General features: G+C 41.7%; 1 protein-coding gene and 2 long non-coding RNA genes across 3 annotated transcripts in view; 1 reads left to right on the plus strand and 2 right to left on the minus strand.

Annotated features, from left to right (window-relative positions):
* Positions 1-921: 921 nt before the first annotated feature.
* Positions 922-1529, minus strand: LOC119777561. Its single transcript, XR_005279936.1, has 3 exons — positions 1319-1529; positions 1126-1221; positions 922-1009 (listed from the first exon to the last, which is right to left on the minus strand). It is a non-coding gene; the product is annotated as an uncharacterized LOC119777561 (long non-coding RNA).
* A 152-nt stretch (positions 1530-1681) lies between these two features.
* LOC119777562 (sushi, nidogen and EGF-like domain-containing protein 1) overlaps positions 1682-27757 on the minus strand; it is a 36049-nt gene continuing 9973 nt past the window's right edge. The window contains exons 9-17 of the mRNA XM_038276466.1: positions 25838-25861; positions 25716-25739; positions 25500-25520; positions 25361-25384; positions 20119-20264; positions 19713-19991; positions 19519-19614; positions 19252-19411; positions 1682-1830 (exon numbers count right to left, since the gene is read on the minus strand). Coding sequence (XP_038132394.1) covers positions 1682-1830; positions 19252-19411; positions 19519-19614; positions 19713-19991; positions 20119-20264; positions 25361-25384; positions 25500-25520; positions 25716-25739; positions 25838-25861 — 923 coding nt within the window. The remainder of the gene's footprint in view (positions 1831-19251; positions 19412-19518; positions 19615-19712; positions 19992-20118; positions 20265-25360; positions 25385-25499; positions 25521-25715; positions 25740-25837; positions 25862-27757) is intronic.
* On the plus strand, positions 26980-27574 carry LOC119777559. The gene is made up of 3 exons (XR_005279934.1): positions 26980-27146; positions 27224-27441; positions 27513-27574. It is a non-coding gene; the product is annotated as an uncharacterized LOC119777559 (long non-coding RNA).

Below are 27757 nucleotides of genomic sequence, written 5' to 3' on the forward strand. Positions count from 1 at the left end.
CAAATATATAGTAATCTGCTCTGCAAGACAAAGGGACTTTTATTTAGCAGACTATCATGGTTTATTGTAATTTAGAAATTGTACCATGTTTAAGTTGTAAAGATGGGTTTGCACCCAATGACAATAACTACAGCTCTCCAGTTCATAAATATCACAGGGTATCCTTATTAGCAGCTTAATATTAACATATTTACTCTGGAAAAATTAGGCCTTGATTCTGAAATATCTAGTGGAATGTGTTTGTAAAAGGTAATGGTTACATTTACAAAATCATATGAGTACTGTTCATGTTTATTATATTATATGTCCTATTTTGAAAGTCTGTCATGGTTTTATTTTAGATATTGTTTGAAACTTTGGTGATATAAAACCTATTTCAAGTTCTTAAATCACACAGGGCCACTATCATGAGCTTAATAATTACATACTTTATATGGATGGTGAGGCTCTTATATTAAAATTAACCAACACTTGTGTTGTTAGAGATGCCATGGGGATACATTTTTCTAAGAATCAGTTTGTTCATAATATTTTTAATTATTTGCTGTAACGATTTGTTGGGTCATAATATAAAAGTTGTTTTTTTTGTTGGGTATTCTGTGTTGTACTCTGATAGCTTGGCATAGTTGTGTTTGAAGTATGTGGTAAACCCCAAAAGCAATTACTTTAGTATAGAAAGCCCCACTAAAGGACCTAAAAATAAATAATAAAACTAGTTGTTTAGTGTATAATGTACCCATTTCACTAGCCCTTCTGTTCTACAATGAGACACAGACTAGAAATGTTACTCATTGACAAAGTACATGTTCTATTCATATAAGTACAGGTTTAGAGATGCTTTTTTCTTACCATTGCAATACCTTGAACCATTATCTACACGGAAAGCCCAGCGACCAGAAACATTGACGTTACTACCAAGGCCTAAAAGTGTGATGTTTGGAATTGTATAATTAAAGAACGATCCAAGAATGGAGAAGTGGTGACAGGAATACGCTGTGTCATATCCAGCCTAGAAATAACAGATTCCAGCAAAAAATAAAAAATGTCATACTTCAAGAAATAGACACTAGCCAGGGCCAAGATAAGCACAGAAAACATGTATGCATTTAACTACAATGCACTCACCTCTATAGAGACCTGCTTGGATGCTAGGGATCCATGATTTAGAATCACAAATGAATAATTCCCATTGGAAGCCAAGATTGCCTGGAAGGTGTTTTGCTATGAAAAAAAAAGTTATATTTTAGAATTGGCGACGCAGATTAAACATAGTTTATGTCTTTTCATTCCAAATATAACATCAAATACATTTCCTTACTGTTTCAGGCATTGAATAATAGGGAACTTTATGCCATGTTGCAATAAAGATCCAGTTGGCATGAAAGTTAAGTTCTGGGAAGTAAAGGTTGATGTCCTGGGTAACTTGTTGGAGAATAGAGCCATGGGTGTACTGAACATAGTAGATGTTACCACTTTCACTATTGTCTAAATCAGTCCAGTAAGGAGCAATAATATCTCTGCCTCCATCAATTGGAAACTGTTCTGGTGAATAACTACTCCATGGGGTTTCAAAGGTCAGATGTCCATTGTGGTTCACCTGCAAATAAAATAACTCAAATTAGATGATGGTAAATTTTGTTGATAAATGTTTGAATGTAATCTTGTTAATTAAAAAGAAAAGTTACTTTGAGTCTAAGAAATAATCTGAACTTACATATATCTGAGAGTAGAATTTGCCAAAATAGTTAAAGGGTTGAAGGAGTGAAATTGGCGTGGATCTTCCATCATCCTCTTGAGAGCTTGTTTTTCCACCAATTGGATAGAGGGGTCCTAAAATTAAAACACAAAAACACACAAGATTTTCCTCCTGTCTTCTTAAACAGGACTCAGTGCTCAATGTGTAAGGTTGAAACCTACACTCAGGCTTGAAATTTCAATACAGCATATATCATGCTATGTAAAACAGTTTCAAACCAAATAGGCACACACGATTATGAGAGACAAACGCAGAGAGCAGTGATAATTCTAAGTTACATAATTACTGTGGAAAAATTATTCTTTTGTTCTGAAATACTTAGTGGGATCTGCTATAAAAAAAGCCATGTGAAAATGAACAAAACCATTTGAGTTCTGTTCATAATGTTTAGTCCTTGAATTGATGTTTAGTCATTGAATTGATAGAAGTCACCAGTGCCTTAGATAATAAGAAATCTGCAGTTGGTGTATTTATTGATTTGAAAAAACTTTTGACACAAATAATCACAAAAGTATTAATTAAGACATTGTAGCGTTATTGCATTTGAGTAGTAGCACTGCACTGAATGAAAACTTATCTAAGCAACATGATGACTGCCAGTCATCCTGCCTGGACATTCTTTGTGGTGTTCTTCGGCCACAGGCGTAAGTATTGGGTACAAGGGTGTAAATATAGATTTTGTATAAGAAAACAAAGAGGTTTAACATGATGGTTACTCTACTTTAAGTTACAGTACTTGTAGTGCCCTTAGAGGGAGAGGGGGTATGCAAAAATAAGTTTTACTTTTTCATACCCCTTTTTAAACAATCTACATTAATCAATGACAGTTCTTCAGCTCTATATACCGACAGGTTTATTTGGTGGAGGGGTTTGTTTCTATTTATGTTCAGGTAAATATAGGTAGATTGAAAATTTGTGTTTAGTTTGATTTTAAAAAGTCTATTTTGTGTTTATTTGGTTGATTCATTTATTGTTGTTTGTCAAAATTGTCTGAAAAAAAAATCCTCTTCATTCATTCATTCATTCATTCATTCATTCATTCATCTTGAGTCTAATAGTCTGCAGTGTCAATCATGATCTGTTTTTTTTTATTATTATTATTATTATATGTCCTATTTTGAAAGTCTGGCATGGTTTTATTTGAGATATTGTTTGAAACTTTGGTGATATAAAACCTATTTCCAATTATTAAATTACACAGGGCAACTATTATGAGCTTAATAGTTACATACATTATGTGGAAAGTGAGGCTCTTACTTTAAAATTTACAAAGACTTGTGTTATTAGAGAGGCCATGTTGGTTATCATTATTTTTTTTTTATATAAGTTGAAATGTGTTCATAATGTTTTTAATTATTTGTTGTAATGATTTGTTGGGTCAGAATAAAAAGTTTTTTTTTTGTGTATTCAGTACTTTTTCTAAAAGTATGGCATAGTTGTGTTTGAAGTATGTGGTCAGACCCATAAGCATTTGCTGTAGTATAGAAAGCCCCACTAAAGGACCTAAAAATAAATAATAAAACTAGTTGTTTAGTGTATAATGTACCCATTTCAATAGGCCTTCTCTTCTACAATGGGAAACAGACTAGAAATGTTACTCATTGACAAAGTACATGTTCTATTCATATAAGTACAGGTTTAGAGATGCTTTTTTCTTACCATTGCAATACCTTGAACCATTATCTACACGGAAAGCCCAGCGACCAGAAACATTGACGTTACTACCAAGGCCTAAAAGTGTGATGTTTGGAATTGTATTATTAAAGAACGATCCAAGAATGGAGAAGTGGTGACAGGAATACGCTGTGTCATATCCAGCCTAGAAATAACAGATTCATGCAAAAAATAAAAAATGTCATACTTCAAGAAATAGACACTAGCCAGGGCCAAGATAAGCACAGAAAACATGTATGCAAGCTGGAAACTCAAATCAAGGTCTGCCCTCAAAGTCAGAAATAAGACGCTGAAGCAATTAGTGGACTCTGCTGAACAAACAGTCTCTGGACCCAACAGTTTCTTCTCTCAAAGAGAAACCCGGACGCCTTCAAGGTATTCCTCAGAAATATCTAAGACTCATAACTCATCAGTCCGTTTGCTAACTGAACTGTCATCCCTGCAGACTCCAGTGAACCTGCCCCCTGGCCAGTTCCAGCTCCAGTGCAATATTCATGCGCTTGTGTTTTCAATAAACCTTGTTAAACTTTTTATTCTGCCTCCGTGTGTGTTCTGCATATTGGGCTTACTCTGTAACCCATCATGACAGAACACTGCGGCCAAACTGAAAGCCCAGCAGATCACCTCCGTCGTAGGCTTGAGGAACAAGACGCTCAGATCCATGGACAATCTCAAACCCTCCGTGAGTTACATACCATGATCGATTATCAAAACCAAACGCTCCAAACCTATGCTAGCTACATGGGCACTGCTAATGCCGCGTCGGCGGCACGTCAAGTTCCGGAACCAGTTCCGCCTCTCAGGTCACCATCTCCTGAGTTCCGTCCTAGTCTCCCTGAAAAGTTCTCAGGTAATCAGAAAGAATGTAAGGGATTTTTGTTTCAATGTCGTCTAATTTTTGAGAACTCTCCTGGCAGTTTCCCTACGGATAAGAAAAAGATAACTTTTATTTTGTCTCAACTCACTGGGCGAGCCCTTGAGTGAGCGAAGGCTAGATTCACTTCCGAGACCAGTTTCAGACGAACTTTTTCAGAGTTTGTTTCTGAATTCTCCCAAGTGTTTAATCAGGATTCTGATCAAACAATTGACTCACGAGCTCTGCTGAATCTAAAACAGGGAAATTCCTCAGTAGCGGATTTTTCCGTCAACTTCCGGGTCAAAGCCGCAGCTTCCGGATGGAACGAATGTGCTCTTAAAAGTGCATATTTTAAGGCACTGAATGACAATATCAAGGATAAATTTGCAACTCTCGATGAACCTGCTAGCCTGGAGGAATTAATCCGCCTAACTATTAGGTTGGACAACAGACTTCGAGCTAGAAATTGCTCAAGAAATAAGAGTCTAAATTTTTCCGTGTCTGCTCCTGCATTGAATAATGCTTCTGTTTTTTCTGGATCCACAGAACCCGTTTCCAAACCAAGGCCTAAAACCCAGACTCTCTGTATGCCTATCCAGGTCTCTCACTCAGTTGAGACGGAAGCCGAACCCATGCAGGTTGGACACACAAGGCTAACTCCTGAGGAAAGGCTAAGACGTTTCAGGGGCAAGTTGTGCATATACTGTGGTGAGACTGGCCATTTTATTGCTTCATGCCCAGCTAAGTCAAAAGCGGGGGCCCGTCAGAGGAACTGAGGAGTCTGACGGGCCATTTGAAAACTGAAAGATCTCCTCATTTGATGCTTCCAGCCACTCTGTTTTTCTCTAACCAGAATCTCACATTGTCAGCTTTTATCGACTCTGGATGTGAGCGTAATCTTATAGACTCTAACCTGGTTCTGCAGCTACAGATCGAAACTGTCCCGTTAACCAAACCACTTAGTGTCTCTGCTATTGATGGGAAGAGACTCCATCAAGTTACCCATCAAATGCAACCTCTAGAGCTTTTGATCTCTGGTAATCATCGTGAGACTTTAACATTTTTTGTTCTTTCTTCTACATGTTCTCCCTTGGTGCTTGGATTTGAGTGGCTGGAACGACATAATCCCCATATCAACTGGGCTGAACGCCACATTGAGTCATGGTCGACCTCCTGTCATGAAACATGCCTTCGTTCTGCAGCTCCCGCTGTACAGTCTCCTAGAGGTAGGGGGGAGATGGACTCTCCTGACCTTACTTCTGCCCCTTCCGAGTATCATGATCTGGTCTGTCTTCAGTAAGGTCAGTGCTACGTCTCTTCCACCTCACAGACCATATGACTTTGCGATTGAGCTATTACCTGGAGCTCCCCTTCCCAGCAGTAGACTTTACAACATTTCCAATCCAGAACGTGAAACCATGGAAAAGTATATAAATGAGTCCCTAGCTGCTGGAATAATCCATCCATCTTCTTCCCCGTTGGGTGCTGGTTTCTTTTTTGTGGGCAAAAAAGATGGTTCCTTAAGACCTTGTATAGACTACAGAGGCCTTAACCAAATAACTGTTAAAAATAAATACCCACTTCCGTTACTAACATCAGCCTTTGAAACTGTTCAAGGGGCTACTGTCTTCACCAAGCTCGACTTAAGAAACGCATATCACCTTCTCAGGATTAGAAAAGGTGATGAATGGAAGACAGCCTTCAAAACCCCTTTGGGCCAGTTTGAATATCTGGTTATGCCTTTTGGTCTCACTAACGCTCCTGCATGTTTTCAAGTGGTCGTCAATGATGTCCTCAGAGACTTTCTGAATATTTTCGTGTTTGTATACATTGACGACATTTTAATCTACTCCAAGAACGATTCTGAGCATATGAAACATGTCCGCCTGGTCCTTCAAAGACTGTTGGAGAACAAACTTTTTGTAAAGGCTGAAAAATGCGAGTTTCATCAACCTTCTGTCACCTTTTTAGGGTTTGTGCTCGAGGGCGGGCAGGTTAAGCCATCCGAAGAAAAGATAAAGGCAGTTTTGGATTGGCCGACACCTGAGAACCGAAAACAGCTGCAGAGATTCCTGGGTTTTGCTAACTTCTACCGTCGTTTCATCAGGAATTATAGTCAGACAGCTCTACCTCTTACAACTCTAACATCAGTCAAAAAGACCTTCCAATGGACTCCAGAAGCACAAAATGCTTTTGATAAATTAAAGACATTGTTATCCAGAGCTCCTGTGTTAATCCAGCCAGATCCTGCAAAACAATTTATCCTTGAAGTGGACGCCTCTGACTCTGGTGTTGGTGCTGTGTTATCCCAACAACTCGACTCTGATCAAAGGATTCACCCCTGTGCATTTTTCTCCCGTAGACTCTCACCGGCTGAACAAAACTACGATGCTGATCACAAAAACCTAGCGTACATCCAGTCCGCTAACCCATACAAACAGGCTAACCCATGTCAGTCAAGGTGGTCTCTGTTTTTCTCTCGGTTCAACCTCATTATATCTTGCAGACCCGGCTCCAAGAACATCAAACCCGATTCCCTCTCTCGTCTATACTCTGCTGATAAATCCAAGACGCATGAACCTGTTCTTCCTGCCTCCTGTACTGTTGGAGTGGTTTCCTGGGAGATCTCCGATCTCATAAACTCTGCCCTAGCTTCTGAACCTGACCCAGGTAACGGTCCTCCTAACAGAACCTATGTCCCTTCTTCTGTCAGATCCCGCTTGATTCTATGGATGCACACAGCCAAGTTTTCCGCTCACCCGGGGGTGAGCCGAACTATTGCCTTGATTTCTAGACGTTTTTGCTGGCCTACCTTGCACAAGGATGTGAAAGAGTATGTTTTGGCTTGTTCCATCTGCGCCAGAAACAAAACCTCACATCAACCGCCCTCTGGCCTGTTGCATCCTCTTCCTGTTCCAACTCGTCCCTGGTCTCACATTGCCATCGATTTTGTCACTGGTCTCCCAATATCCAGAGGTATGGCCACTATTTTTACCATCGTCGACCGTTTTTCCAAGTCATGTCATCTGATTCCTCTCAGGAAACTTCCCACGGCCTTTCAGACTGCACAGCTTCTAGTGAAGCATGTTTTCCAGCTCCATGGAATACCCCAGGAAATACTCTCCGACCGCGGACCACAGTTTATCTCCCAAGTCTGGAAGGCCTTCTGCTCTGCCCTGAATTGTAAGTCATCACTTACTTCTGGTTACCACCCACAGTCCAACGGTCAGACAGAAAGAATGAACCAACAGCTCGAATCAACTCTCCGCTGCCTGACCTCCAACAACCCCACTGACTGGAGTCAATACCTAAAATGGATTGAATACGCCCACAATTCCCTCAAGTCTGCTTCCACCGGTCAATCTCCATTCCAGGTTAGTCTCGGATATCAGCCTCCTCTTTTTCCTGCAGACGAGAGACCACCACATCCGTCGCTGTCAGTGAATCTGGAGGGACACCATCGCCGCTCTCAACCGCTCTTCTGTGTCTTCTAAGCGCTTCGCGGACTCCAAAAGACGCCCTGCTCCAGAGTACGTCATTGGTCGGGAGGTATGGCTTTCCACTCGGGACATTCCCCTCAAGGGAATGTCTCGAAAATTGTCTCCCAGATTCATTGGTCCTTACAAGTTTGCCCAGATTATAAACCCCTCTGCCGTACGCCTACACCTTCCTTTGAGTCTTCGCATCCATCCCACATTCCATGTCTCCCAGATAAAACCAGTTGTCTCTAGCCCTTTGTGCCCTCCGTCCGACTCCCCTCCACCCACCCTGGACGTCGATGGACATCCTGCCTTCACCGTCCGCCGGATCGTGGACTCCCGTCGGCGAGGTCGTGGCTGGCAGTACCTCGTCGATTGGGAGGGCTACTGTCCGGAGGATCGCCAATGGGTTCCTGGCTCCTACATCCTCGATCCGTCTCTGATTGAGGATTATGAGCGCTCCCTCCCGTCGACATCTTCTGGACCGCCAAAAGGCGGTCGTTGAGAGGGGGGTACTGTTGGGATCTGGAGCTGTACCACCTTCCTCCAGCAGAGTGCGCCGTGGGTCCTCCTGAGCTGAGCCTCCAACACACCTGTGGCGCATCTCATCATCAGAGTTCCAGCGCTATATAACCTGCCTTCAGACCTTGCTTCAACGCCGCAGTGTTGATCTAGTTTGGTTAGCGACCTGAGCCTTGTAACCTGAGAATCTTAGCTATCTCTAGATGAGATAAGATTCTAACTCTTCCTTGTTTTTTGCCTCACAGGAATCCAGTCTCTCCCTGAGGCTCTGGATGAGCTTAACCTGCCGAGCCTGCCCTCGTGAGCCAAACCTGAAGACTCTTCTGTGGATTCCCCTGCAGCTCTTGGCTAAGAGCTGTAAACTCAAATCAAGGTCTGCCCTCAAAGTCAGAAGTAAGACGCTGAAGCAATTAGTGGACTGCTGAACAAACAGTCTCTGGACCCAACAGTTTCCTCTCTCAAAGAGAAACCCGGACGCCTTCAAGGTATTCCTCAAAAATATCTAAGACTCATAACTCATCAGTCCGTTTGCTAACTGAACTGTCATCCCTGCAGACTCCAGTGAACCTGCCCCCTGGCCAGTTCCAGCTCCAGTGCAATATTCATGTGCTTGTGTTTTCAATAAACCTTGTTAAACTTTTTATTCTGCCTCCATGTGTGTTCTGCATATTGGGCTTACTCTGTAACCCATCATGACAGAAAGTACTTTAAGTATGAAATTATTACATACGTTCAAATACATTATAAGTGTTTTTAATATGAGTAATTTCATTTGAATGTGCTTTACCGGAGACATCCATGTTTGTCAAAGAACACTACTGCCAACAACCTGTTTGTGATGTTGGTATCGGCTCCTAAGAAAGTCGCAGTGCTATATCTGCTGTTTGTCAGAATGCGCTATTATCCATGATGGCGATGACCAGTACACATGCGAAGCAGAGAGTAATGGATTAATGACATGTTTTTCCTCTGGCCAGAAGTTGGAAGGAAAATCCTCCCTCTTTAATTTGGCAACCCAACGACCAGTACCACAGTAACCCGTCCATGATTGATCATGAATCGTATAGGTGAAATAACTATTATTCCAACTGTCATCCACGTAGGCATTGTCAGTTTAACTATATCTCTCCCAACATCTTAAATAATTGTTGTTAAATTGCAGATGTGTTTAGTAGCTCCCATTGATTTTGCTTGTAAAGCAGGGAGAACGGCGCTCGGCTTACCATAGCATGACGTCACTGCCGGAAGACATGAGGAGTGAGGTGTTACTATATTTGGGCAAAAATTATAGAGACGAAAAATACTGTTTTTACTTGGACACTTACCTGTTCAAGTGACAGACGCTCTTAAAAAAGGGTAAAGTTAGCTTTAGGGCGAGTATTTAGCAAATGAATCACTTGAAATCAAATTTCAATGCTAAAATCAAACTATAACTTATTATCAGAATCAGAAATATTTTAATAATCCCAGAGGGAAATTACTTATTGCTTACAGCACAATAGTTACACATTCAATTATAAGAAGTGAGATTTTATTTTAAAAAAAGATTTTCAATAGAGCCTCTATATTAAATTAATTTAGTAGTCAATTTTCCAAAACTCGTTGAGTTCAAGCAATATTGTTTAGCCCCATGTCCGCTTCGAAAGACAAAAATGCTTTCATTAAAAAGGGTATTTTGTTTGATTTTTGTGGCATGGTTTTGTTGTAAGGATAGGGTCAGAATCAAAAGAAATAATTACTCATTTCCCTTTCATAAATCACACGGTTTTCCAGTAATCAGCTCAATACTAACATTGTTAATGTTGTTAATTGTGGCTTCTTTTCTTTGAAATACTAAGTGGATTGTGTTTCTGAAGGGCTATAACCAAATGTACAACTGCTACACTAGTTAAAGAGCTATTACAGAGTTTTCTACTAATACTGCCAGTTGTGGCCAAAACACAGAGCTGTAGCACTCTCCTTCTTGTTCTTGTAGCTCACGCTCATAATTGACAAGACTTTTTTTTTTTTTTTTTTCACTTTACTTCAACTTCCCATTGGTGTCTGAGTTGAGCTGGAAGCCAGAGTATCCACAAAAACCATCTTGAATGTAATGCTTCGATTGTTTGCTGGGTTGGACACGCTTCACGTCACATCTGCAGAACAGGGTTGGGACTTCCAACCCGAAGTAGATACAGGCTTACAGATCCGCTGGTGCTAAAATAGTTGACACCTAAAATATGTATCAGTCTGCTCATCAAATGATGTTTTAGTCATAAATGATTGTTGGGGAATAAACCATGATAATCATTTTGGTCATGGGAACCAATGTCTATCCCATATATTAACCATGTTCATTGGAATAGGGGGTTTGCTCTACAGTCAGCCATTTTAGACTCTCCTCTCCTTCTGCAGCCCTTTCTAGTTCAAGAAAGTATCTCAAGAGACTCCTTTTATAGGCATGCAGTTCTGCCCCCCAGTGTTTGGCGACAACCAAAACTCACAGGATTTATTTCTCTATTCCATGACACTGTCCAGGGATTCACATCAGAGAGGCACCAATCATTGTAGGCCCCGTGCAAAGACCAGTATCTGGAGGCGGATCAAAGTGGACCTGAAGGCTAACTTCAGAACCAAATTACTGCAAAACAGACTGTTAGCATCATTTCTCTCTGAGGTTACTTAGGGACAAAGGAAGTCCTTCCCCTGATGTGTGGCACAGAGAATAAATTATCCCATGATGTGTGGCATGCAGAGTTCTTTTAACCAGTACAGATTAAAACATCAGTATTAATTCAAGTTTGTCCTATGTACCTGCTTGCCCGAGCGCAGCACCTCATAAATGCATCAAATAGAAAAGTGGATGGGTTTTACTTTGAGACATCTTCCATTCCGGGAAAAGAAGCGGAATGCAGAAGCATCCTCCTGCAGATAGGCCGTAGCAAGATCCTAACAAAGGACAGCAAATCCACACAGCATTCAGCTTGGGCGAGTCCCGTCTTACCCAGTTCAGCTGGCACTATGCACGATGGGACACTGCGATCCATGACTTTTGAAGCAGGAAAACGAAAGCTACTTCCAGCTAGCTTTCTTTAGCATTTCACGTGAAATGGGCCTCTCCTTGCAGGCGTTGAAACCCAGGGGGAAGAGGTCAATTCGATCTCGCTCTCTGATTTTTAAACCCTGAATGACATAGGGGTATTTCCTGCTGGGATTCCAGCCTTCTTGTCAGCTGATTGGTCCATGCATGAGCTGACTGTTCTTTAGCTGGAATTTTCCAGAAGTATCTAGAACATCCCTTGTTCTCTTTGTGCAAAGGGAAGGGGGATGGTTTGAAATGGTTCATCAAATTGATTTGGCTGCATTGTGGCAATATATCCTAATATGGTTTTCAGTAGCTTAGCTTAGTTAAGTTTCAGTAGTTTAGTCAAGCGTATTTAATGGAAATATGTTTAATGATTTTGCTAATCAACATATCTTAAATGGTAGTTGTGGAGAATGTATTAATATCTCTGCAGTTATATGTTTGATCATGATTTGAGCTCAATATATACTTACATTTGGTGTTCTAACAGAGCCACTTGGGTGTGTATTCATAGAACAACATATAACCAGTACTCCAGTTGAGGGGGGCTGAGGGGGGATGGCATCCCCCTTCTTAAAAAAATCTTAAAAATCATCCCTTCTTAAATGACCATGCCCCCATAAAATTTTATCACTGAATGTGTACATTTGTTTTATATACTAACTGTAATGGTAATATTGCCTGTTCAACATTTGGCAGGCTTTGCGCTCATGAGTAGCCTGACAAAATTACGGTGGCCCAGAGGGCACATGCAATTTCACTTTCGATCTCAGTGGCGTAACCAGCGGAGCAGGTGACGGTGTTCTGAACAAAATCACAGCCAAGCGGCAAAGACAACGCGAGGGACTTCATTTTTAAGAAGGCTTTGCATTAACTTTTATAAGCTTACCATTGTGTCACCAAATATATAGAGGTCCTAAGCTCTGAACATAGTGATAACATGCACAACTAGGTAAACTACTGTCTTTAAAGTTGTCATGACACAAGAGAATTAGTCTACAGTGTACAGGCATTTCTGAACATTCAAAATCTGCATTTTGGATATGAATCGCATCAAATAAAATTAATCTGAAGACTGCTACTGTTTTGCTAGGTGCAAGCCAGAATCTAAAAGATGTTGGTGAGACAAGTGGAGCTGGGGCAAAGATCAGTGGTCGAAACTCAAAGGTGAGAATCAAAGGTTTGTAAAATTTTAGTTTTAATCAAGTAATTAATTAAAAAATAATAATTTAAGTATTAAAAAAAAAAATAATAATAATAATAATAATTTAAGTACCCCTCCTTGAACCGCCACCTTAACGTGGTGGAGGGGTTTCAGTGCCTGGGTGATCCCAGAGGCTATGTTGTCGGGGGCTAAATGCCCCTGGTAGGGTCTCCCAAGGCAAACAGGCTCTGGGTGACAGGTCAGATGAAGAGCAGTTCAAAAACCCTTATGATGAGCACAACAACGAGGCAAGTGACGTCGCCCGGTACGGCGGAGCCGGGACCCCACCCTGGAGCCAGGCCTGGGGTTGGGGTTTGTTGGCGAGCGCCTGGTGGTCGGGTTCTTCCTCGCGGGACCCGGCCGGGCCCAGCCCGAAGGAGCGACGCAAGGCCATCCCCCAGTGGGCCCACCACCTGCAGGGGGAACCATGAGGGACCGGTGCAAAGTGGATGGGACGGCAGCCAGAGGCAGAGACCTCAAAAAACTCCACGGTGGCAAGGCTTCGGGGGTGGACGAGATCCGTCCTGAGTATCTTAGAGCTCTGGATGTTGTCGGGCTGTCATGGTTGACACGTCTCTTCAATGTCGCGTGGAGGTCAGGGACAGTTCCCCTGGATTGGCAGACTGGGGTGGTGGTTCCCCTCCACAAGAAGGGGGACCGGAGGGTGTGTTCCAATTATCGGGAAATCACACTTCTCAGCCTCCCCGGAAAGGCCTATGCCAGGGTGCTGGAGAGGAGAGTCCGGCTGATTGTCGAACCTCGGCTGCAGGAGGAACAGTGTGGTTTTCGTCCTGGCCGTGGAACAGTGGACCAGCTCTACACCCTCTGCAGGGTGCTTGAGGGTTCATGGGAGTTTGCCCAACCAGTCCACATGTGTTTTGTGGACTTGGAGAAGGCATTCGACCGTGTCCCTCGTGCTGCCCTGTGGGGGGTGCTCCAGGAGTATGGAGTCGGGGGCCCTTTATTAGGGGCCATCCATTCTCTGTACAAGCGGAGCAGGAGTCTGGTTCGCATTGCCGGCATTAAGTCGGACCTGTTCCCAGTGCATGTTGGACTCCGACAGGGCTGCCCTCTGTCACCGGTCCTGTTCATAACTTTTATGGACAGGATTTTTGGCGCAGCCAAGGACCGGAGGGGGTCTGGTTTGGGGAACAGCGGATCTAGTCCCTGCTTTTTGCGGATGACGTAGTTCTGCTGGCTCCCTCCTGCCAAGACCTACAATGTGTGCTGGGGCGGTTCGCAGCCGAGTGTGAAGCGGTCGGTCTACGTTCCTACCCTCACCTATGGTCATGAAATTTGGATCATGACCGAAAGAACGAGATCCCGGATACAGGCGGCTGAAATGAGCTTTCTCCGCAGGGTGGAGCCGGTTCTGGAGTCAGTTGAGGTGGCTCGGACATCTTTTTCGGATGCCCCCTGGACACCTCCCTCGGGAGGTGTTCCAGGCACGTCCCACCGGGAGGAGGCCCAGGGGACGACCCGGGACACGCTGGAGAGACTATGTCTCTCGGCTGGCCTGGGAGCGCCTAGGGCTTCCCCCAACAGAGCTGGAGGAGGTGTCTGCGGAGAGGGAAGTCTGGGAGTCTCTGCTTAGTCTGCTGCCCCCGCGACCCGGTTCCGGATAAAGCGGGAGACGACGACGACGACGACTTGCTAATTTAAGTAATTAAAGAATTTATTTTAATAAATTGAATTTTTATAATCTGGAAAGAACTGCCAAATGTAATTTTAATTTCTGGGCAATGGTCATAAATGAATTTAATGTTGACATTGCAAAGTCCCTCAGGTGACTTGCAGAATGCCTGTCGTCCGATCAATTATTAATAGCTTAGTTTGAATTACCTGTTTGAATAGTTTTTACTCATTCATTGCCAGCATGTAGCCTAGCTCACTTTAAATTAGCCAATAGAAGCGATAGTGATTTTCTGATAAACAGTCTATTTTAAAAAAAAATACTCTAAATGAATATTTGAAAGATGAGTAAAATTATTAGATTTAGGCTTATTTAATTTTTAGGCCAATTTGAATGTATTGAATGAATTTGTTGGCAGTTTTTTTTCAGATTTTGAAAATGTTTTCAGCAGTTTCAATTTAATTAATTGAATTTGAATAAAAATATACTCAACTTGAAAGGACTGAGCTATTCATTTGTGTTTTGTAAAGGTTTTGTTCCAAATCTTAATAGATCCATTGCCAAAAGACTTTCCTAAGCAAAATCAAAGAAGTGTCCTACCATGACTGTGAAGCACATCCCACTGGGAAATTTGTCCTCTTCATTTGTCCCTAACTATGTAAGGTCAGTGATTGCCATGTCAGTCCAGGGACTGACTGCAGTTCTACTGAAAGTTGCCTTGGGCAAGGTCAATGACTGGCATACCTGAGAAGTAACAACCATACCATGCGATAGTGCTTTGGGTCAATAGCTTAAAGCTGCAGTCTGTTACATTGAGTAGAGAGCAGACTTCGACTGAAAATTTGAAGAAAAACAGGTTTCACGCCACTCCCCCACCCTCTCTGCTTCACTCATGCCCCACCTCCAAGCTCCACCCCTCTCACAGCATCTGCGCAGCTACCACATGCGACCAGAAGCGTCCAAGCAGCGTACTTCCATTGACATTTTCTTTTTTGAAGTCTTTGCCGTGTAAGCAGTTGTCGGCAGGGGCAGTAAGGGCAGTTTCTCTTTCGCTGGTGGCTGTCGCTCCGCCATGACTTCCACGCGCGTCCTCCTGACTGCGGCAGCCGGGCGGCAGCGGCAGGTTCAGCGGTGAGAGAGAGGGGGCGGGATTCAGCGTGTGTGAGCTGTGATTGACACTCCATTAGATGCTCCTCTGGCTGTGATTGGTTGTTTTGTCTCGTCCCGATATATTCTTTCCAGATTGCAATACAGGCAGTAGGCGGGACCAATTGAAGAAGTTTTTTTCACACGTTACATATCACATGTACTGCTGTCTGGGCATAGGGACAGTTTTAGCCAATGTGACAAAAAAGTGATTTTTAAAAACTTAAAGACTTCAGCTTTAAATGAATAAGGCTATGTATACTTCGAGAACAAAAAAAATCCACCATTCCCCCTTCTTTTTTTTACAACTCGACTACTGTAGTCTGAATATTATTTGATTAGATGGCATAATTAACAACAATACTGTGGTATGAAAAAATGTTAAATTTCACAACAGTATCAAATCAAAAGGCTATTTTAAAGATATTTTTAACTAAAAACTTTTAAATATGCTTCTTAAAGTTCTATTTACACATTTTTAATCTTGTACTGCATTGATCTGCTGTGTCTAATATGTGTTTTCATTTGGCAGACTATTATGTCTCATTTTGAAAATCTAGTACTTTGTTTAAATATTTGGTCTGACACATTAGCGCTATTGAACCTATTTCTAGTTCTGAAGCCAAACTGCACAACTAATTAAACTTAAAGGTCCATTTAAAAAAATAATGCACATGCACAACCCTGTACCTGCTCCTGAGAGGAAACGCTTATTAAACGTATGAGAGAGTATGAACAAGCCCATTTCTAGTTGTGCATGCTCTGTTTAAAAGTTGCTGTTTGCATTGCTCATATAAGCTTACTTTCCAAAAGAAGATTTGCAATTTTTGTGAAAAATGTGGACGAGCCATACGCAAACTTATTACCCCAGAATGATTGACAATTAGGGAGACCACTTATTTTGATGATCCACAACGAAAAATAACATCCTCCACTATACCTTTAATAGTTAAATACTTAATATGGAGAGTGAGGCTTTTGTTTTAGAATTTACATTGACTTGTGTTTTTTAGAAGGCCATGGTAGTCAATTTTCATTTCAAACATGGTCTGAATTCTGTTATAATGTTGAAAACGTCTTAACATCCACTTTGCATATTAACATTGAACACAGTGGTACGCTTTTCCCAATATATACCTGTTATATATTTTTTTGAAAGCTTACAGTAGATTATCCACAGTTCAACTGCCAAGTTCATTTTATTGAAACCATGAGCGCCAAAGCACAATTAATAAAGATATAGCAGCATTTTAAATTAGAATTTTTAAAATAAGCTCTGATTTCCTACCTTTGGAACGATCATAAGGCCGTATTAAAAATCCAATCTTAGATTGTTTATATTCCATTTGTCCATTAGGGTCCACAGACCAAAATTAATCCAGCATATTCGTAATAATACTAACCATCTTGAAATTACCCTAGCTTGCACAAACATTTCAAGTTGATCTTTGGTATTTTGGTCAAAAAATTTAGATTTATCCTATTTATTCACTATAAAAGTTTTCACTAAGTCTGTTTCACCTTCAAGTCCACACAATTCCCCAGCATGAGGGTGTTTTTAGACCAAACATAGCTTCTTCCCAAAACAAGCCAGATTCTTTCTCAAGGATTATTCATAAGATGTTACTGTCTAACCAAAGTTTCTGTTATTTGTTTTGACTCTGAAGAGATCACACTCTACCCAGGCAGAACAGGGATGAATACCAAGCAGTAAGAGCTGTATAATGAACTGTTCTCTCTTTGCAAAGATATAAAAATAAAGTGCAGACTGAGAATCCATCGATCTCCGTTTATTTAACTGGGATTAATAGTTGAATAATCTTTTTCCCACAACAGTATGTTTGGTTTCCTCACCTTCCAGCCTACAAAGCAAAAGTGTCCTCATTAGTTTCGTTTTGAGATTTGATGGTTGGACAGCCCACGAAGCATCACAACCGCTCCCTCTCAGCCACCTACTTTACGCATGTTTCCCCTCATATTATGGTTCATGAAGTCCGACTGCTATTGGCCAAGTCCACAATCAATCAATTTAGCTCTACAGCCAATGAAATTACATTTAAAACAAGGGTACTAAACACATAAATGATTGTGAATATATTTTATAGTGCCCGTTGTCAGGACCCAGCAGGTTGTGCTTTTTTCTGCCTCTGCTTTCTGCACCGGTGACTGGAGTTATATATAAGAGAAGCTCTCTGACAGCTGGAGGATGCCAGAGTGTGAACCTTGTGTGGTATGCCTCAGTTGGCCACTGTCTTTGACAGCCTGAACCTTTCCTGTATTGATCACCTTTCTCCTGTGTCTCCTAGAACGCTCCATCTACTCTAAATCTGCTCAGGGCGTTTCCCCAGTGCTCGCCTGGTGTCTCCAGCTGATCGCTGATCACTGCTCCCAACGGCGGAGCTTGGATCCTGCACGAGTTTCCCCGGCCCGCTCATCGGTCACCCAGTCACCGGATCACCTCACCCAGGCAGCGCTGAGTCCGCTCCTCCACACCACCTCCCCAGTGCGCTTTCTGAGCTCAGTGGTAAGCCTTACGCACCTCTTTACGTGCAGCTCATCCGCGGTGCGCCGTCTAACTCATCTCTCCCTTCTCAGCTCGTGCAAACCCCGGTCCCGTGACTCTGCCTGACGTTGACTCACTGTTTAGTTTTCTCGTTCCTCTGTATTTATTTCTGAGCTTTAATAAAACCCTGAATCTGCTTCCTGTCTCCCGAGTGTTATCTGCATGTGGGCCAAACGCGTGAAAAACAAGACACCCGTGTTACTCTGTATTTTATCATCAGCATAGCAGCTAGACATTAACTACTAAAAACTGAGCCTTTCAATCCCTGAAAATATTTGAATAGAATCTATTTTCTGAAATGCCATCATAGTCCATTTTTAAAAACTCGGGTTCAAGCACTAATGTTAAGCCCCAAGTTATAATCATCTGCTTTAACAGAAAAAAAAAAAGCTTTTCTTATGATTATTGAGGCCTAATTTTTAAAGTGTGACATGGTTGTCTTGTAAGCATAGTGTCAGACCCAAAACTAATAAGGATCCATTTCCAGTTCATAATTCAGACTGTATGTTTATTATAAGCTTAATATTTACATAGTTACTATTGAACAGTGAGGCCTTTATTTTGAAATATTTTGCAGATTCCGTTTCTGAAATGTAATAGACATATTTCCAAAACTGTTTTGATTTCGCTTACAATATGTGGAAAAATAAATGCATTAACTCATAAGGTTGATTTATAGATATATAATATAGCTGTGTTTTGCAGAGTATTGTAGAAAACATCCAATGTACCATTTTGAAACCAATTGCTGACCTATATGAACCTTGTGATACTACAATACTACGTTAGAAGTGCATCTTTAAAAAGCTGAGGTACCTGAAGTACTTTCATTTTGTAGGCTAAGGGACAGTGGTAGGTTCTTTGCAGACTTTCCTTAGATATTTCTATGTTAAATATGTGTCTGTATTTAATTCTTAACTCCTCTTATTTCTGACTTCCCTCTGTCAACCGATAAACCTTGGGGAGTTAATTTAGGGACAGAATCTTTCATTTTACCCTAACAAATGTTTAGTCCTGTGTCAGTTGAATTCTGCTTATAATGATTTTAATCATTTGGTAATGATTATGTAAAAATATATTTATATATATTTTTTATGCAGAGTATTCTCAAGTCTTTTGTCGTTGTGTTTTAAATATAGGGTCAGACCCAACACTAAATGCTTTGCTACTCTAGGCCAACAACAGGCTCATAAAAAAAAAAAAAAAGCCTAAACATCTATTCAGTATTTAGTGAAGCCATTTTAATTGGCCTTCTGTTCCACCCTGTGGTACAGAATAGAGTTTTCATTTTCATTTTCTTAATGCTGCTTGTATTCTTAATAAAGATGTATATTTAGTGTTTTATTCTTCTTACCATTGCAGTCCCTTGAACCATTATCGACACGGAAAGCCCAGCGACCGGATACATTGACGTTACTTTCATGACTTAAAAGTGTGATTTTTGAGTTTGTGCTATTAGACAATGATCCAAGGATGGTGAAGTGGTGACAGGAATAGACTGTGTCATACCCAGCCTAAAAATAACAGATTATGTAAAAACATCATACTTTAGAAATAGACACTGGCTAGGTCGAAGGCAAGGCAAACATATGTTGTATGCAATTAATTGAAATGCTCTAACCTCTACAGAGCCTGGTTTGGATGCTAGGGAACCATAATTCAGTATCACAAATGAGTAATTCCCATCGGAAGCCAATACTGTCTGAAAGGTTGTTTGCTAAGAAAAAAAAAAGGATAACTGTTAGAACAATTATGCAGATTAAACATTGAAAATTTGTTTCCATTCAGAACAGAAAATCAAATAGATTTCCTCACCGTTTTAGGCATTGAAAAATAGGGAACTTTATGCCATGTTGCAATAAAGATCCAGGTGGCATAAAAGTTAATTTGTGGGAAGTAAGAGTTGATGTCCTGGGTAACTTGTTGGAGAATAGAGCCGTTGGTATACTGAACATAGCAGATGTTACCACTTCTACTATTGTCTAAGTCAGTCCAGTAAGGAGCAATGATGTCTCTACATCCATACATTGGAAAACGTTGGGGGAAGAAACTACCCCATGGTTCTTCAAATGACAGATGTCCATTATGGTTTACCTTTAAATACAATAACATTCAAATTAGGTATTGCCATTTATTTTCTTGTTTTGTGTAAATGTTTGAACATCGTCTATACAATTGAAAAGTAAAATGACTTAAAATCTGAGAAATAAAGTGAACATACATAAATCTGAGAGTAGGATTTGCCAAAATAGTTAAAAGCTGGAAGGAGTGAAATTCCTGTCGAGCTTCCATCATCTTCTCGAGAGCTTGTTGTTCCTCCAATTGGGTAAAGGGGTCCTAAACAGACATCACCTGGATGGTCTTCCTCTGTTCCAAAAACAGGATCCAGTGTTTATCATATTACATTGAAACAGGCACCTAGGCTTGGAATTTCTGTACAAAAATGTGTCCTGCTAATGCATAGTAGTTACAAACCAAATTGGCACACAAGATTCTTTGATTAAAAAAAACAAACAAAAAAAACAAAACAAAAAAACAGAAGAGTGACTTGTATTTTGAAACTAGGCATATTTTTTTTATTTCAAAAGGCTATAATAATACTAGTTCCACAATGGTTTATTTCCAGCTGTAATGTTGAGGTAGTTTCTGAAATTTCCTGCGAAATCACGCCCAAAGGCTTTTAATTTGTAAGGTATGCAAAAACCTTTAATTTGTATGTTATGTTCGATTTTTTCTTAATTATTTTAAACCAGATGCAGTAGTATTTCAGGATAATGATTTAACACATAAACAATGGTGAATATATTTCATAGTGCCTAAGTTACACTGTATTTTATCATTAGCATAGCAGTTAGACATTAACTACTAAAAATCGAAATTTTCAATCCCTGAAAATATTTTAATAGAATCTATTTTCTGAAATGCCATCATAGTCCATTTTTAAAAACTCTGCTTCAAGCACTAATGTTAAGCCCCAAGTCGTAATCATCTGCTTTACCAGAAAAAAAAGCTTTTCTTAGGATTATTTAGCCCTAATTTTTTAAGTGTGACATGGTTGTCTTGTAAGCATAGTGTCAGACCAAAAACTAATAATGACCCATTTCCAGTTTATTATTCAGACTGTATGTTTATTATAAGCTCGATATTTACATAGTTACTATTGAACAGTGAGGCCTTTATTTTGAAATATTTAGTAGTGTTGGGAGCTGGAGTAGTACCATCTTTCTCCAGCAGAGTCCGCCGTGGATCCTCCTGAGCAGAGCCTCCTGCACAGCTGCTGCTCATTACCATCATCAGAGGATCCACTATATAAGCTGTCTTCAGACCTTGCCTCAATGTCGCAGTGTTGATCCAGTTGGTCAGCGCCTAAGCCTAGATTCTCAGTGTAACTTTGTGACTTTGAATCCAGCCTGGATTCTAACCGTTGTCTCTTTCTTCCAGGAAACCAGTGTCTCCTCTGTGAAGCTCTGGAAGAGCTAACCTGCCGAGCCGACCCTCAGAGCCAAACCTGAAGAACCATAGTGAACTTCCATGCAGCTCAGGACTAAGAGCTGGAAAACCCAAAGCCAAGGTCTGTTCATTTCTAGACGTGAGACGCTGAAGCAGCAAGCGGACTCTGCTGAGCAACTCCTCTCCAGATCCAACAGTGACTCTCCCAAAGCTAACCTCAAGAACCCTCAAGGTACAATCAGTTATCATCAAGAGATCAAGCTCCAACGTGCTGAGCTAACTGAACTGTCTCTCACGCAGACTCCAGTGAACCAGTTTCCCAGGCCTGAACCCGAACCTGTCATAATCTCAGTGCTTGTCTAAATAAACTCTGTTAAAACCTTTACTCCTGTTTCCGCCTCAGTGGTGTTCTGCATAATTGGGTCCCCCTTGAGAGCCCATCATGACAGAACACTGCGACCAACAAATATTCCCAGCGGAACCCCTCTGGAGGCTTCTGAAGGATCTACCGACCCAGGTTCAGAGCCTTGATGCCTCCCTCCGTGAGAGCCACAATGAAATGGCTAGGAGATTTGAGTGCGTCATTCGTGATGTTCACGACCGGCTTGTGGACAGATTCATTGGTGAGCTCAACACTCAACTTAATAAGTTTTCGCAGGAGTTTTCCAGACAATCAGCTCCTAGAGCAGAGCCCGTCCAACTTCCGTTTCCGGAACCAGAGCCTGTCACGTCACTTCCGGAATTTCATCCTTCTCTCCCAGAGAAATTTTCAGGTATCCCAAGCAAATGTAAGGGATTTTTGTTTCAATGCCGACTTATTTTCCAGAACTCTCCAGGCAGCTTTTCCACAGATTACAAGAAGATAACCTTCATCCTTTCTCAGCTAACAGGAAGAGCCTTGGAGTGGGCTCAGGCAAGATTTGCCACCGACGATAGCCTTAATGGCTATTACTCTGACTTCATCTCCGAATTTACTCAAGTTTTCAACCAAGATTCTGACCAAACAATTGACTCTCGTGCTCTGTTAAATCTTAAACAGGGAAATTCCTCTGTAGCGGATTTTTCCATAGACTTCCGGGTTAAAGCTGCAGCCTCAGGCTGGAATGAGTGTGCACTTAAGAGTGCATTTTTCAACGCTTTAAACGAGAACGTAAAAGATGAACTCACCACACTCGAGACACCTGAGACCCTGGAGGAACTCATCAGGCTGACAATTAGTTTGGATAACCGTCTTCGAACCAGATCTAAGTAAAAGATTAAGAGCCATTTTTTTCCTGTTTCTATTTCTACGGCTAAGAGAAGGGACACCCCTTCCTTTGTTTCTCCCGAAGAGGCATTCAGCACAGAGAGCCGTGCCCAGCCTGAATCTATACCTGTGTCTAAAACTCACTTTGCTCCACCAGCTTGTGAACCTACTGAGGGGGAGCCAATGCAGATAGGTCACACCAGGCTCACACCCGACGAGAGGAAGAGAAGGTTTAATGAGAAACTTTGCTTTTACTGCGGGATACCAGGGCACTTTGTTTCATCCTGTCCAGCCAAGAATAAGATTTGGAGCTCGTCTGCGATTATGGGGAGTCTGGTGAAGCATCAACTAAATAGAAAATCCTCTTGTCTTCTTTTACCTGCTACCCTGTTCTGTTCTGATCAGACTCACACTCTGTCAGCCTTCATAGACTCTGGTTGTGAGAGAAACCTAATTGACTCTAATCTAGTTCAACAGCTAAATATTGAGACCACCCCTCTGAGGAAGCCACTTAAAGTCTCAGCGATTGATGGAAGGAGTCTACACCAGGTTACCCACAAGACTCTGCCTCTTCAGCTTCAAGTTTCAGGTAGTCATCGAGAGACCTTAACCTTTCTTGTTTTCCCATCAGCCTGTTCTCCCTTGGTTCTGGGATATGAGTGGTTGGAGCGACACAACCCTCATATTAATTGGACTCATAGACACGTTGAATCGTGGTCTCCCTCCTGCCATGCCTCCAGTCAGTCAACCAGTCCCCGCTCCGCCGAACCTTCTGGAGTACCTCTACGGCCGATCCGAGCATCCAGGGGCCCTCGGTGGGCGCCTCAGGACACCTCGGAGGCTGCACCGGAGTCGTCGTGGGCGGCTCTCTCCATGTTGCAGCCAGAGCTGCAGTCGGCGGTCCTCTCTGAATCAGCTCCGGTGCCGCAGTGGGCGGCCCCGCCCTGCACCTATTTCTGAGCTGCTACCGGGTGTCTCCCGGTAAAATATCAGAGACTTTCTTTGTTGACGTCCACCTTTTGTGGATTGTTTTTTGTTCTGGGACTCAGTTTTGTTTTTTCCTTTTTCTTTTCCCCTCCGTCCACCCTGGGTGGGTTGGTTTTTTGTTATGGACTCAGCTTCTTGCCTACCTAGTATGGTGCCCCCTGCGCCCACCCTTGGTGGGTTGTTTTTTGTTCCCTCGTTTCCCTAGGTCTTGTCTGAAGCGTCTGGAATCCGCCCTTGAGGGGGGGGTACTGTTGGGAGCTGGAGTAGTACCATCTTTCTCCAGCAGAGTCCGCCGTGGATCCTCCTGAGCAGAGCCTCCTGCACAGCTGCTGCTCATTACCATCATCAGAGGATCCACTATATAAGCTGTCTTCAGACCTTGCCTCAATGTCGCAGTGTTGTCCCAGTTGGTCAGAGCCTAAGCCTAGACTCTCAGTGTAACTTTGTGACGTTGAATCCAGCCTGGATTTCTAACCGTTGTCTCTTTCTTCCAGGAAACCAGTGTCTCCTCTGTGAAGCTCTGGAAGAGCTAACCTGCCGAGCCGACCCTCAGAGCCAAACCTGAAGAACCATAGTGAACTTCCATGCAGCTCAGGACTAAGAGCTGGAAAACCCAAAGCCAAGGTCTGTTCATTTCTAGACGTGAGACGCTGAAGCAGCAAGCGGACTCTGCTGAGCAACTCCTCTCCAGATCCAACAGTGACTTTCCCAAAGCTAACCTCAAGAACCCTCAAGGTACAATCAGTTATCATCAAGAGATCAAGCTCCAACGTGCTAAGCTAACTGAACTGTCTCTCACGCAGACTCCAGTGAACCAGTTTCCCAGGCCTGAACCCGAACCTGTCATAATCTCAGTGCTTGTCTAAAAAAACTCTGTTAAAACCTTTACTCCTGTTTCCGCCTCAGTGGTGTTCTGCATAATTGGGTCCCCCTTGAGAGCCCATCATGACAAGTAGATTCTGTTTCTGAAATGTAATAGACACATTTCCAAAACTGTTTAGATTTTGCTTATAATCTGTGGATAAATAAATGAACTCAAAAGGATGATTTATAAATATGTAATCATAGCTGTGTTTTGCAGAGTATAGTAGAAAGCATCCAATGTACCATTGTTGAGACCAATTGCTGACCTATATGAACCTTGTGATACTACAATACTACGTTACAAGTTTGAGGCAAACACAGTTCCTGCTATTGCTGTTCCAGCTGCAGGGAAAATAACAAACTTTGTCTGGTGCCAAGATACATGTGATAAATAAAGAAGGTTCTGGTCCAGAGGGAGGATCTGGCTTGGTCAAGATGCGTATGTATTGTTAGAACATATTGAGGCGTAGGGTCTGTGCATCTTTAAAAAGTTGAGGTACATGAAGTGCTTTCATTCTGTAGGCTAAGGGACAGAGGTAGGTTCTTTGCAGACTTTCCTTAGATATTTCTATGATAAATATATGTATTTAATTCTTAACTCCTCTTATTTGTAAGTTCCCTCTTTAAACCAATAAACCTTGGGGAGGTGACTTAGCGACAGAAAAAAGGATGTTTTGCTTTTAAGAGTAAGACATGTCTTTTCTTGAAAGAGTATCATGGTTGTGTTTTAGATATATCATCTGAAATATTGGTGATGTAAAACCTTTTTTGGTTTGTAACAATTATACATTATTTTAAAAAGTGAAGTGAGTTGTTTTTTTTTAAAAAGGTCCCTGTAGTAACATTTAGTAATACAGGAAGAAACACAGCCTGACAGACAGTGTTGAATTACCTGAATTAGATAGTTTTAACATACCTGTATTAGGAGTTGTCATTTCACCTACAAAATCAGACAAATAACGTTGTACATAAAGATAGGACACATACATTTAATACGTTACAGTGTGCGTATTTATTGTTAAGATTCAAATAATATATCCAAACTTTCAATTTACCCGGCATTGAAGTTATGTTTCCTATAAAAAGACAAAGATATCATTGAACATAAAATTACAGTAAATAACTAATGTCAATACATCACACTCATTAAAATCCTTTGTTAGAGTTTAGACCTTCTATCCCAAATTAAAATTTCTTTATTGTTTTACAGATATTTATTTGTAATTCATGAATTTATAATGAAATCATAACAATAGTAGCAGTTTAACTACCTGTGCTTTGAGTTGTCATTTCACCTGTAAGAACAAAGATAACATTTTCTTTCAAGATACATAAACTCAATACAATGCCTTTTTTTCAACTAAGTTTTGAAAGATCAAAAATTTAAACCTGCCTGGGTTTTGAGTTGTCATTCCTCCTTTAAAAAGATAAAGACAATCGAACATAAAATTAAGGAAACAAATATCTACCCCAGAGACCAGTTTAAAGGTGCATTGTCTGTTATGATTCTGGCCTTTCAGTTTCCTTCTCATTACCCCTTATTCACAAAGACTCCTTTATCCGTTTAACCTCTGTTTGTCATAAATAGAAGCTTTTATGTCAGCGTGATAATTCCTACGGACACAATCACACTGCAGTGTGAGGCACAGCTGAGGCGTTTTTTTCTGTCATCCATCACAAGTAGACTGTTTGTATATCTGATGGACTACAGAGCTAAATGCATACATTTCTAAAATTAAGATGAGCCAGACCAGAAGTCAGACACAGGGAAAGAAAAGTGGGTGTTGTAAATTTGCATCCCGTATTGACTGCAACACTGCAACTTTTTGCAGTGTGTGGTGAAGCGGAGGTGCTATGTGTGAAGCTCACTTTACACTCTGCCTCCCCCTTTAGTCATTTTTTTTACAACACCTGCGATGCTCCAGCTCACTTTCATCAATGCCCATTCCTCCCACCTATGTTCCAGCCTTTTTAAGCAAGCACAAAACTAGCTGATGGGGCAAGATTATTTTTAACCTTTGGTGAATAGATGTCCGGTTTCCCTTCTCGGCCTCTTTCTGATCCTATTTCTCTGTCCCAACTTCCTTGCCAATGATCAAAACTAAGTCATATATCTAATAGCCTGATTTCAATAATGCAATACATGTGAAATTTCACAGAAATCCAGGTATCAACTGAGCTGCGATAAACTCACCGGCATAAAACCCTTCTTTTATATGGTGTTCAGGCAAGTGCTCAGTAAAGCTACATCAGGACACTGGACACTTAATGGACAGTGTGTCAGACTGTATTTGTCTTTAGCTGCTTAGGTTGAAGATGCAGTTTTTAACTTGGCTTCAAACAAATGCAGAATAGTAAAAGTTGGTATGTCAAAAATTATGAAAAATAAAAATTTATTAAATGAAAATAATTAAATTTGTCAAGAAGATAGTTGGTTTTAACTGCTTCATGGTTTTCAAGCTCCTTTATTGCAATGTTTTTTTTTTTCTTAGCTCTATTTGTGGTCAGAATTAAATTGGGTCTTCAATATGTCAGGACTCAGCAGGTAGTGTTGTGCTTTTTCTGCCCCTGCTTTCTGCACAGGTGACTGGAGTTGACTGGTGGGCGTGGTACACACCTGAGGCTCGTTCTGTGGTTACCTGTCTGCGCTATAAAAGGAGCTCTCTGACAGCTGGAGGATGCCAGAGTGTTAACCTTGTGTGGTACGCCTCAGTTGGCCACTGTCTTTGACAGCCTGAACCTTTCCTGTTTTTGATCACCTTTCTCCTGTGTCTCCTAGAACGCTCCCTCGACTCTAAACCTGCTCCGGGCGTTTCCCCAGTGCTCGCCTGGTGTCTCCAGCTGATCGCTGATCACTGCTCCCAACGGCGCAGCTTGGATCCTGCACGAGTTTCCCCGGCCCGCTCATCGGTCACCCAGTCACCGGATCACCTCACCCAGGCAGCGCTGAGTCCGCTCCTCCACACCACCTCCCCAGTGCGCTTTCTGAGCTCAGTGGTAAGCCTTATGCACCTCTTTACGCGCGGCCCGTCCGCGGCGCGCTGTCTAACTCATCTCTCCCTTTTCAGCTCGTGCAAACCCCGGTCCCGTGACTCTGCCTGACGCTGACTCATTGTTTAGTTTTCTCGTTTCCCTGTATTTATTTCTGAGCTTTAATAAAACCCTGAATCTGCTTCCTGTCTCCCGAGTGTTGTCTGCATGTGGGCCAAACACGTGAAAAACATGACAGAAGAACACTCTGGCCAATCTGACCCAGCAGACACACTCGGGAGAACGCTCTCTGCCCATCAGGAGCAGCTTCAGGCTCTCCAAC

Source organism: Cyprinodon tularosa, unplaced genomic scaffold (genome assembly GCF_016077235.1).
Source record: "Cyprinodon tularosa strain WSP-4 unplaced genomic scaffold, ASM1607723v1 ctg1248, whole genome shotgun sequence".
Lineage (NCBI taxonomy): Eukaryota > Metazoa > Chordata > Actinopteri > Cyprinodontiformes > Cyprinodontidae > Cyprinodon > Cyprinodon tularosa.